The sequence below is a fragment of the Oscarella lobularis genome, chromosome 18 (assembly GCF_947507565.1).
Source record: "Oscarella lobularis chromosome 18, ooOscLobu1.1, whole genome shotgun sequence".
In the NCBI taxonomy this organism is placed as follows: Eukaryota; Metazoa; Porifera; class Homoscleromorpha; order Homosclerophorida; family Oscarellidae; genus Oscarella; species Oscarella lobularis.
The window spans coordinates 989,398-1,000,308 of NC_089192.1; the positions used below are offsets into that span (position 1 = coordinate 989,398).

The window sequence follows — 10,911 nt, forward strand, 5'->3', positions numbered from 1 at the left end:
ACAGTCAAGGTAAAGCAAAAATACCAGAAAATGACCTGTCTCGGCTCAAACGAAGGAGAAACGAGGGATTGTCCGGGTTGTCTCGAGTTCCCGGTTGCTTGTCTCATTGTCGTGAACTGCAATGATTTCTCGGCTTGGCCGAGTCTCGAGTCGCTGGGCGCGTCAGATAAAGGCGAACGTACGCGTTTCGAGTCGCTTCCTCTGTCGATCGACTATCCTACGTCGGTAAGTGACGAAATATGCCGGTGAGTCATTCGATAAACGCATATAACAGGCCGCCACTTGGCTCTGCGACTATCGAACGCGTTCAAAATGTTAAGAAAACCTTCGTACGATGCTTCGCTACCGACGGTAAGTCCGAGACCGCTCACGAGACGTCGTTTCGGGCGACTCATCGCTTCTCTTCGACGCCAGGAGTGAGCAAGTTCGAAGTCAAGCTGCCAGCGCTTTCGCCGACGATGGAAAACGGGAAAATAGCGAATTGGGAGAAGAAGGAAGGCGACGAATTGTCGGAAGGCGATTTGCTGGCTCTAATTGAAACGGATAAAGCGACGATGGACTTTGAAACGCCGGCTACGGGCTATCTCGCCAAAATCCTTATACCGGCGGGAACGGAAGAAATTCCAGTGGGAAAAGTAAGATAATAAGTTTAGTATTGCTTAATTATAATGATCAGTTGAAATTGATGTTTAGTTGATTGCGATTATTGTCGATGAGGAGAGCGATGTTGCGGCGTTTAAGGATTATCAGCCTGAGCCAGAGGTAAGTTCAATGTGACGTTATGAGGGAATATTATCTTATGAGTACATCTATGCAGGCTGCTCCATCGCCTCCTCCGAGTACTGAAGCGCCGGCTCCAGCTCCAACTCCGGTCGCTTCTCCGCCATCTCCACCTCCTGCCGCCGTCCCTGCTACTTCGCCTCCGTCAAGTGATGGAAGAATCTTCGCTAGTCCATTTGCGAAGAAAGTAGCGGGAGAGCACGGCGTCAGTTTGGCTGTAAGTAATATGCTTCCTCGGGGTAAAACGACAGGAGCTCCTGTCTCTAGGCTATTGCTGGGACTGGACCTGGTGGACGAATCGTTGCTGCTGACGTTGCTGCTGCAGCATCTCAAGCTCCACCAGTTGCAGGTGAAATTGTTAATCTAAAAATCTTTATTTTTTATTATGTTCTCTAGCTGCCGTTCCTGGTGACACTTTTACTGACATTCCGCTTTCAAACGTTAGAAAGGTAGAACTCTTTCTCCCTGTCGAGATTCTCTGTGGGTAGCGTCTTCTTTCTATTATATTAGGTCATTGCTCAACGCTTGTCTCACTCTAAGCAGACAATACCGCACTATTATCTGACAGTGGAGATAGAAATTACTGAACTTCTGAAGTACGATGTTCGTCTGTCAATATTCCTTTCGTTCTTTGATATTCTTTTAGTTTGAGGCAACAGCTGAATCAGGCTTCTAGCAGAAAACTGTCGCTGAACGATTTTGTCATCAAGGCAGCGGCACTGAGTATGAAACACGTTCCCGAAGTGAATTCCTCCTGGATGGAGACGTTCATAAGACGGTAAGAGGCGACGTCTTTAATTCCTATGTGCTCGCGAATCTTTTTCTCAGTCACCATAACGTTGATATAAGCGTGGCTGTCGCTACCGATTCCGGCCTGATCACGCCAATTGTATTCGAAGCCGATGGCAAGGTAGATTGTCTTGAAAAAAACGAGCAACTCGTCGTCTTTTGTCTTCCCAGGGTCTCGAAGCCATCAACGAAGACGTTGTTAGTCTGGCGGAAAGAGCTCGAGAAAACAAGCTGAAGCCGCACGAATTCCAGGCACGGGAGATAAGCAGGAGGCCCTCCTACCCGTTGTTCAATAGTCTCTCGTAGGGTGGCACATTCACCATTTCGAATTTGGGAATGTTTGGAGTGAAGCAGTTCACGGCCATCATCAACCCACCTCAGGTATGCACTCATAATCTATTGAAGTGACTCAATGACTGTATATTTGTTTCAGTCGTGCATACTCGCTGTTGGAGCGTCGGAGAAGAAGATCATTCCCAACGCCAATAACGAGTCAGGGTAATGAGACTCTTTGAAATAGTCTCCCCCCCATCACTTCTTCCTGTAGATACTCTACTGGGTCCGTAATGTGCGTGACAATGAGTTGCGATCATCGCGTAGTCGACGGAGCGGTCGGTGCCGAATGGATGCGCAAATTGAAAGGATACCTGGAGAATCCAATAACAATGCTTCTATGAGTAGGACGGCGCGCGCTTTCCCTTCCCTAGCCCCAGTGTTCTTCGGTATACCGCATTATATATTACCTCTCTATAAACGTAATCAACGTCTCGAATGCTAAGAAATATGGGCTCCCTTAGATAAATTTGAAACATTTAGTTCTGTCCGAGGGTATCCTCGTCTTAAAAAGAATCGAATCGGCGCGAAATTGCGTGTAGAGTAGCGGCATGTAGCCGTAGACTTTAACGAAGTAATTAATGCATTCGTGACGTTCCTCGAAATGGCTGTTGTCGCCGGACAAGGCCTCCGGACAGCCGGGGCAGCGGAAAGTCCACCGCGAAGTAACCTAGAAATAAGATTAAAAGAGTTTCCGTTAAGAGGGTGACTCCCTTACCTTTACGGGCGGCTTTCGCGTGACGTGCGACACGAGAAAGTTCATTGCTATGTCCTCGCAGTTCATGTACTCGTCGACCTTGTCGCGTATCGATTGCGACATGGTATACGAGTAAAGATACATGTAGTACTGGGGGGGAGAAAGTCGAGCATTATTAGACAGACACTCCTTAGTTTGTCTTACCTTATGGAAAAACGCGGCACCGGTTAGTACCATTGACATTTCGCACGAATAATTCGCGTTGTAGTTCCACCTGCCTGGATGGCGTGCGTCCCACGCGTGAAACCGTCCCGGAAATCCGACGATGCGATCCTTATTCTCCCTCCAGACGCTGTTCGAAATAAGAGCCACAATAGTTGCAGTCAAGGCCCTCGCGAGAATTTTGTACCGCACCGAAAAGCAAGTTGAATTTCGTCGTGCCTTAAATGGGCGTCATCATCCATCGATAGTACGGCCTCCGTTTCGATTTTATCGAACGGCAGGAAGCGATTGTTCAAACTGTTCTTCCCCGTCGTAATAACCTAGATAGAGGTATTGAACTGGGGGTGTATAAGCAACAGGCGAGACTCCTTTGCACTTACGTGTATTGGAATGCCAATGTTGGGCCATTCCATGTTGGCCGGCGGCGGTTGCGGATTGTTCCACACAACGACGATCGTGCGCAAGTACTGCAAATTCCGGAGCCGCTCCAGCGCCGCGGTCAGCACCAAATTGCGATCGAACGTCAACATGACAATCGTGAACTGTTCGTCCGGCACGTTGCCGGCGAGAAGAACGTCGAATTCGGGCCCATTCAAAGGCCCTCCGTCGCGAACTGTTCGGTGAAGATTCTTTCCTCGCCCGGGCCCCATGTACTGAAACCCCGAAGGCAGAGCGGAAACGAACGGCGTCACGGACGGCATCCCAACCAGCGCCCCAGGCGAATCGTTCCACGCATCGTAACTATTCAGCGTGAAATTTTTCTGAAATCGCGGCGACGGCGCTTCCACTGCTGCCACGCCACCCGCAGCCTCTCCGAACGGCGACGTTTCGCCGTCGGCAAACACGCCGACGGTGCGCGCTTCCGCGACGACGTTCGGCGGCAAACCGATCCGCGTTCGCACGACGGCGACGACGCTATCGACGACGCGCGTCGCCGATCCGAAGTACGTCTCCCAGACGAAGCGTCCGCGTCGACGCATATCCAAGACGTCGCCTTCGGCGACGGCGCGAAGAAAGAAATTCAACTCGGTCGCTCGCGCGTCGGCGAGACGAAACGCAACGCGACTCCAATCGAGTACGTCGTCGAAGGGAAGTCGAACGTCGCCAACGACGATGGGAACGGCGCCGGCGCGAAGCGATTCGACGAGACGCGCGTGCGTCGTCGTTTCTCCACCACCGAGAATGAGAGCGAATGTAGACGAAGATAAAGAGGCGACTCGTTGCGACGACGTTCCGCAGAGATGCCACTCGCCTGGACGCGCGACGACGGTGGCGTCTTTCGGCGCCGTCCGCGTGCATTCGGTTGCGACGACGAGTTCTTCGTTGTCGTGCGCTCGAATCGACGCCAGGTCGGCCGGCGTCGTTGCTAGCGACAACGGTTGCCGTGCGGGAGGATTCCACTCGCCGCGAAAGTAGATTAGGTAGCGTCGAAAGGCGGGAAGCTGGCGAGGCGGCGGCGGGAGTGGCGACGACGAGGAGAACATCGCGATGGGCGGCGCGACGACGTCGAATCCACGCCGATGGCGCGGATTGGAGTGACGAGCGACGATCGCGCGACCGACGTTGTCGGGAAAGTTGTCCGTCGTCGTCGAATTGGTCACGTCGACGAGCAGGTGATTGCGACCGTCGCCGCGCCAATGGGCGAGCGACTTGAACGCGTTCTCGTCCCACTGACGTCGTCGACTATCAACGAGAACGAGATAGAGGCACGCTCGATTTGGATTCGACGTGTAATAGGGAGCCAATTTGATGTGCAAGGCAAGACGTCGAAGCAACGCTGACTCGTCCGTCGCGGACCCCTCGTCGTACAAATGCACGGCAAATGGAGTCGTAAGAGAACAGCGCGAGAAATCGAAGCACGTCAAAAGCCGACACGCCCCCGCCATTCTCTCGCCCGGAAACGGCACAGGAACCGCCGCGGCGTCTTGTGACGTCACCCCCGGCACAATGACTCGCTTCGGCGGTACGGCTTCGACGAGACGAACTCCTCCCCGACTCTCATCCGGGGATCGTTTCGCGACGACGACGACGTCATTCTCGACGCCGCCGCCGCCGCCTCGTTGAGAAGCGAGGCGACGAAGATCGGCGCGCGTCGCCTGGAGTTCGGCTTTCGCTTTGGCGACGTCGTGCGCGAGCGCGTTGCGTCGGCTCTTCGTCTCTTCGAGTCGCGACGCCGCCGTTTGGGTCGCCTGTTGAATCGACTGGCGACGGCGCTCGAGATCGCGTACGTCGTTGCGTACGGCGTCGCGAAGTCGTTCGAGTTCGGCGATGCGACGCTTGAGCGACGCGCCGTCGTTTTCGTCTTCCAGCGTGCGCACTTGGGGTTTTAGGTGAACGACGGCGAAGTTTCCGTCGTCGTCGTCGCTCGCCGCGCCGTCGTCGACGTTCTTTGGGGTCGCCGGAAGGTTTAGAAGCACGCCGATGGGTACGAAGACGCCGACGACGAATAGGAGACCGAGCATCGGCCGCAGTGAGAGCCTGCGATGAAGTTGACGGAGAACACTGCGAAGAACCATTGTTATTCAGTTTTGTTATTCCGCCCACGTCCGTAGCGTGCGCTCGCGCCTCAGCGGAACTGTCGCGCGGCAATTACTGTCTCTATCCCGCTTATAGCTCCGCCGCGCGGTGTACCCCGCGGCACACCCTGAAGGCTTTCCATATGCCGCGTTGCAAAGAAATTACGCCCCTAAGCCAAACGGCCAGTGGGTGTGCTCGTATTCTAACGCGCGCTCGCGCCTTCGTTCGCGGCGGTTCGCGGAGCTGCAATGGACTCCAGACGAGCCGAATGGGAACGCAAAGCGCTGGAAGTCGTCGAAATACTACTAGCCGACTGTGTCGACGAAGCCACCCTGCTCGACTGCGTGAGAACGCGTCAATCGACGAAACAGAATGCAAAATGATCGATCTAACTTTCCCAGGCTAAGCGTATCAATCAAAATTACTATAGCGACGTTATCGAGGAACGATTCATAATCAAACGATGTGGGTATCCTGTATGCGACAAGGTTCTTACCCAGGTAAACGAAGAAATTTCTACATGACACGACTAACTACATTTGTTTTGATGGCGGGGCAGCTTCCTAAGCAGAAGTATCACATTTCAGCTTCTCGGAACCGCGTCTATGATCTAACAGAGCGAAAGGTACCGAATGGACTTTTTTATATTTTTTATTTCAATTAATGTTTCTGACGATATTTTGTAGAAATTTTGTAGCAATTGGTGCTTTAGAGCGTCGAATTATTTTGCAAGTCAACTGTCAACGGAACCGGTTTGGGCAATTGATGCCACCAAGTTGAGCATCTCCTTTGCTTTAGGAAGTGATTGTAGAGACGTGATTGACAGGTATAACGTGGAGCTTTTGACTGAGACGAAAGAGGCGGAAAAGACTCAGAGAGAGACGATTACTGCTACTGAGAGAGCGGTAGCGAAAGACAGGACGCACCTAAGTGACACTCAAGCTGAGAAAGAGGACTCCGATTTTGCTACAGTTCAGTCCATACTGACGTCTTGGTACGAGCCGAGGCCACGTTTGTCAGAAGAAGACAATGCTGATGCCTGTAAAGGGCTCGCTGTCAGTGACGTGGAGTCCGAAGAGGATCAGAAAGTGTTGGACAAATTGAAACGATTTGGGATAAATCCTCAAACGGGGCAATTTCAGAGCGACTCCTCTAATCGAAGACCTTATGATGTCGTCGAACGTAGAACGAATGTATGTAAGGAAAAGGGAGAGGGGAAGGAGGGGCGATGAATACGAGACATGTGCAGGACTCTCCAATTGCTTTGCCACATCTTGATTCGGCGGCTCAAGACTCAAGCCGTCGTCAGATTGTGCTCGGCCATCTTAGCGCAGCATATAAAAGTTTTTCAGTACAGGATCCAGATTATCTGAAGAAGTGCGTTCAAAAGCTAAGGTAATGCTTAGCGAGAAATGGTGTTCACACACACACATACAGGAATGCGTTGTTTCAAGGTTAGACCGTTCAAATATCGCCATGAAACCCAACCAGTGGAAACTAGCCGCTCTCATCGTTTTTCTCAGGTAGGTATCTAACGAAACAGAGGGAGCTCTTTTCTCCCCCTATGTGCTTTTGCATTTTAGCTCTACTGAAAACCCGTCGTCGACGATCCTCGACGAAGCAATGGAAAAGGTCCTTTCAAACAGTCACGCGCAGCGAGACGAGGTCAACAGACTCGCATTAGTCGTTTCGCGCAAGCAAGGTATACAGTAAATGACATAAGCAAGGGAGCAGAAGCTCAAGAAATAGGTGAGATGTGCACGTATAATATTTCTAAAGTTTTACTTCTTGCTCGGCGCTTCGATGCCTTCAAGCTGAGTCTATAGAGAGAAATGTTGAGGGGGAACGATTGCATGCGCTTTTTTTCTCTTCGCCTACTTTGAGCTGGCTAATCGTTTTGCGGAGCGACTGGACTTCTTCCGTGTGCTTTGCGTCGTCCTGAACGCGTCGCTCCGCCTCTCGCTTCTCGATCGCCTCGCAACGATTCTTCGACTCTTGGAGATTTTTTTCCAATTCTTTTTTGTCTTCTTCGAGCTCTTTGATCTAGGGAGGAAGAAATCGGAAGGGGTGGATAAGGGAGGAAGAAAAGCCAGACTGGCTACCTTTTTCTCCATATCAACCTTTCCTTGTTCCGCTTGCAAAGCCTTTCGCATGCCAAAAGCAACGCTACAAAAACCGGGTATGAGCACCGTATGTACAGTGGAACCTCTCAATCAAAATTACAGTACAACACAAACAAATAATAATAATTGTATTTTTTTGAGGTGGTGTCGAAGCTTTACCTGCTTTCATAGAGGGTTTGATACGCAGCAATAGTCATCCTGATTTCATTCCTCACCCTAGAAAAGTTAAGAGATCGTACACTTAGAGGGCAATGCTGTTACAAGAATTATCAAGAGGTTATTCTAGTAGGGTCAGAATCATAGATCGTACAGAGGGGCAGAAAGGTACCGTACTCTTACATGTATATAAGGAGAGAGTACAGTACGTAGACTAAGTAGTCATACATTATGAGCCTATCCACGTTTACATAGGTGTTTTACTCCCTCGAGACGAACCTGAGCAAGAGTAGCCCCCGTTCGGCGCAGTTGATCGTCACCTGACGTATGAGCTCGTCGAAACACTGCGAATAGAGCTCGCGTCGAACGGGACAGATTCCCGTTTCGCGCGCTTGACGCTGCTGGAGACGCGTGTCGAGATGCTCCTGCAGCGCGACGACGTCCAAGCGCGTCGCCGGCGTGCTCGAGACGCTCTGCACCCAAAGCTGACCCGATTCGGTCCACTCGCGCGGCGGCAAGATCGCGTTGAGAATTTCCTCCGTTTGCTGGTTGCCCTTTTGAGTTTCGACCGACGGTAGTTTGCTTTTGGGAGCGGGCGGGACGGGGCCGCCTGTTTGCGTTTGGCGTCCGGCCGGAGATTTCTGCGCGAGAGCGCGAGAAAAATGTTGGGCTATCTAGTCGCGTTTGTTCGGGGCAAGCGCTTACCGAGGGTTTGCGTTCACCGGTTTTGCTTACGAGCACCGGGTTGTCGTATTTGACTAGGGACGCCATCGATTATTATTGTCAGGAACCGAACTCGGCCGTTGCTAAGACGATTGTGGCGTAGCGCGCGGTTTATTGGTAACGTCCCGCCCAGTCCCCGCAAGTCCCTGCATAAGTATCTCTGCGGAGTTGTCTCTGCTCAGTCTGGACTCTAGAAGTGGCCCTAGTCCCAGAAAACCGAAAACGCGATGAGAAAACGAAGAACGATCGGGTCAGCGGAAGCGAAGGCGGCGAAGAAGAATCGCGAGGACGTCGACGCGAGCGTGGCGACGATGAGTCACGCCGAGCTGCGTACTCGCCTCGAAGAGCTCGGAGATAAGCCCGGTCCCATAGACGATTCGAATAGGTGCAAAAATCGCTCACCCACGCCACGTACTCAAATTCAATTTCGAATCGTTCAGAAATCTCTACAATCGCATGCTGACGAAGAAATTGGCTACTGTCGCCGAGTCCTCCCAACGAGAGGAGAAGGAGGAGGAGGTGGAGACGAAGGAAACGCCAGCTGTGACGTCAAAAGAAAGGGGTGGGAAAAAATCGAAAGAGGGCGTCTCGCAGAAAGGAAAAACGGCGCAACAGAAGGTAAAAAATTTTTTAGTCGTGCACCTTAAAGAATTGGCGTCACAATCGCTGATAAAGCGCGCCCTATCGAAAATCAATCGATTGCAGCCCGTTTTTACACTACGCTTTCACTTCACTTTGCGTCGTATCCGGAAGTGGTACCTCCCATTAGGATCAACAGGATATCACTTACACTCTTTCACATACACGATTCCGGATATGAGAATGCTTGAAGTTGTACATAAGACTAGCGTTTTTGCAGACCCGAATGGCCTTGTAGTCGTTAGCTCAGCTACTCGTGCAGTACATGCGATGCGTTTCTAGGTAAAGAAGTTGGGCATAGAGGGCGTCGTTGCCGCATCGTATACGCCCTTCAACACTGACGGGTATGTGGGGAGGAAAATTGCTTGAGGATGATGATAATACTCATTGCACAACAAGGTCATTAAATCTGGCGATGGTCGAACCTTATGCCAATTATTTGATACGTCTCGGAGTGGCGGGCGTATTCGGTTAGAAAGCAAAGTGTAACGACTTCCATTTGCGCTATTTTTTATTCAGTAAACGGCACGACTGGCGAAGGCGTACTAATGACAGTCGACGAACGAAAGGCGATGGTAGAGGCGTGGGCGAAAGCGGTGAAGAAAAGGTATAGGACGAACCAGTGAAAGCCACGCATCTTCCACCCCCTGCACTCGCGCAGGGTCAAAGTCATCGTCCACGTCAGCTCGACTTCACTAAAAGATTGCCAAGAAATGGTACAGATATATACAGTAAAGTGACAACCTGTGGTCCTTACGAGCTTCTTCTTGTTAAATTAAGGCTAGACATGCGTCGTCTCTCGATGGAGTCGATGCCATAGCAGCGATGCCGCCGCTCGTTTTCAGTGCAAAAACCATAGGTCAAAACGATTTTTTCTCTTTTTTCTGAACTTTATTGATCGCTTCTTTAGAAGAGCTGCTCGTGCATCTCGAGTGCATCGCCTCAAGCGCTCCGCGCACTCCACTTCTATTGTATCACCACAGCGATATGTCTCCCTTGAATTGTAAGACGGCTCGATTTGAAAAATATGCTCGCAACTACTCGTTTTCCATAGTCAGCATAGAAGAGTTTCTTCGTCAGGCGGACAAACGTCTTCCGACGTTTGTCGGCGTCAAGTACACGGACTACAACGTCGACGTGTTCGCGCGATGTCTCAATCTGGGTCGCTATGAGATGCTATACGGTAGAGACGAGGTATAACCACGGCAGGCGATCGATAGTTCAATCATATCGACCACGTGAATTTTCCCCCATAGCAATTGCTCGCCTCGTTGGCCATGGGCGCCGTTAGTTGCGTCGGTAGCACGTATAACTTCACCGGTAGCATTCCCGCGAAGATTTTCGCTGCTTTCAAAAGCGGCGACATTGCTACTGCTCAGAAGGAGCAGGTTCGTTCCTGTATAAAATCGTCTCCGCCTATAAGGCACACTGCCGTTGTTTAACTATAGCTCAAGTCTCAGCTTGCTATAAAGACTTACAACGATGTTGGTGAGCTTGCAAGAATTGAGTTAGGATTTACAAAACTTTATCTGTCTTGTCAAAGGCCGGCGTATTGGGTGCGCGTCGCCGCACGCTCTCGGCAAGGCGATCATGCACATGATTGGTTGTCCTGTCGGCGCGCCGCGTTTGCCCAGCAAGCCTCTCACCGACGCCCAGTACAAGGAGCTAAAGAGAAGTTTCGAAGAGATAGGCTTCTTCGATTGGCATCAGGCGTCGTGATGACTGCGGCGTTGTTTGATAACTTCTCTCGATTTTTGCGTGCGTTTTGATTTTTTTCTTTGTGACTTTAAGCAGATTGAAAAGTCGATGCAGATTTCTGCTTTATAATGAATCGATTGAGAAATCCGTCTGTGTGATGTCGGAAGTCGTCCTAAAATAGATATTTTTCATTAGAAGTCAGTAAGTGACGTTCCTCAAGCTCGTTTTATATAT

The 10,911-nt window shown here is 51.0% G+C and overlaps 5 protein-coding genes across 6 annotated transcripts; 3 read left to right on the top strand and 2 right to left on the bottom strand.

Moving 5' to 3' along the window:
* The first annotated feature begins 82 nt into the window (after nucleotides 1-82).
* LOC136197825 (dihydrolipoyllysine-residue acetyltransferase component of pyruvate dehydrogenase complex, mitochondrial-like) lies at nucleotides 83-2,328 on the top strand. The gene is made up of 14 exons (XM_065987660.1): nucleotides 83-225; nucleotides 275-351; nucleotides 415-635; nucleotides 694-762; nucleotides 818-997; nucleotides 1,048-1,129; nucleotides 1,177-1,229; nucleotides 1,291-1,376; nucleotides 1,427-1,558; nucleotides 1,609-1,690; nucleotides 1,741-1,821; nucleotides 1,876-1,950; nucleotides 2,003-2,067; nucleotides 2,117-2,328. The coding sequence occupies exons 1-14, from the start codon at nucleotides 122-124 to the stop codon at nucleotides 2,244-2,246; spliced, it is 1,437 nt and encodes a 478-aa protein (XP_065843732.1). The 5' UTR covers nucleotides 83-121; the 3' UTR covers nucleotides 2,247-2,328.
* Nucleotides 2,267-5,379, bottom strand: LOC136197816 (exostosin-like 3). The gene is made up of 5 exons (XM_065987642.1): nucleotides 3,202-5,379; nucleotides 3,014-3,141; nucleotides 2,804-2,951; nucleotides 2,621-2,749; nucleotides 2,267-2,572 (listed from the first exon to the last, which is right to left on the bottom strand). Exons 1-5 carry the CDS (start codon nucleotides 5,335-5,337, stop codon nucleotides 2,363-2,365), a joined length of 2,751 nt encoding a protein of 916 aa, XP_065843714.1. The 5' UTR covers nucleotides 5,338-5,379; the 3' UTR covers nucleotides 2,267-2,362.
* Nucleotides 4,937-7,775, top strand: LOC136197829 (putative RNA polymerase II subunit B1 CTD phosphatase RPAP2). 2 transcript variants are annotated; one of them, XM_065987664.1, is made up of 8 exons: nucleotides 4,937-5,682; nucleotides 5,740-5,838; nucleotides 5,898-5,963; nucleotides 6,025-6,113; nucleotides 6,165-6,531; nucleotides 6,588-6,733; nucleotides 6,793-6,861; nucleotides 6,922-7,593. In XM_065987664.1, the coding sequence occupies exons 1-8, from the start codon at nucleotides 5,587-5,589 to the stop codon at nucleotides 7,049-7,051; spliced, it is 1,062 nt and encodes a 353-aa protein (XP_065843736.1). In that variant the 5' UTR covers nucleotides 4,937-5,586; the 3' UTR covers nucleotides 7,052-7,593. The 2 variants fall into 2 exon arrangements, with proteins under 2 accessions (XP_065843736.1, XP_065843735.1); XM_065987663.1 differs by having other exon boundaries at nucleotides 6,025-6,531; nucleotides 6,922-7,775.
* On the bottom strand, nucleotides 7,014-8,445 carry LOC136197831 (33 kDa inner dynein arm light chain, axonemal-like). Its single transcript, XM_065987668.1, has 6 exons — nucleotides 8,323-8,445; nucleotides 7,897-8,258; nucleotides 7,621-7,677; nucleotides 7,441-7,504; nucleotides 7,217-7,381; nucleotides 7,014-7,158 (listed from the first exon to the last, which is right to left on the bottom strand). The coding sequence occupies exons 1-6, from the start codon at nucleotides 8,386-8,388 to the stop codon at nucleotides 7,120-7,122; spliced, it is 753 nt and encodes a 250-aa protein (XP_065843740.1). The 5' UTR covers nucleotides 8,389-8,445; the 3' UTR covers nucleotides 7,014-7,119.
* Nucleotides 8,446-8,465: 20 nt separating this feature from the next.
* LOC136197828 (N-acetylneuraminate lyase B-like) lies at nucleotides 8,466-10,828 on the top strand. The gene is made up of 12 exons (XM_065987662.1): nucleotides 8,466-8,725; nucleotides 8,781-8,958; nucleotides 9,262-9,323; nucleotides 9,379-9,449; nucleotides 9,499-9,586; nucleotides 9,641-9,695; nucleotides 9,760-9,838; nucleotides 9,890-9,982; nucleotides 10,034-10,173; nucleotides 10,236-10,367; nucleotides 10,428-10,467; nucleotides 10,523-10,828. Exons 1-12 carry the CDS (start codon nucleotides 8,568-8,570, stop codon nucleotides 10,696-10,698), a joined length of 1,272 nt encoding a protein of 423 aa, XP_065843734.1. The 5' UTR covers nucleotides 8,466-8,567; the 3' UTR covers nucleotides 10,699-10,828.
* The last annotated feature ends 83 nt before the right edge of the window (nucleotides 10,829-10,911 follow it).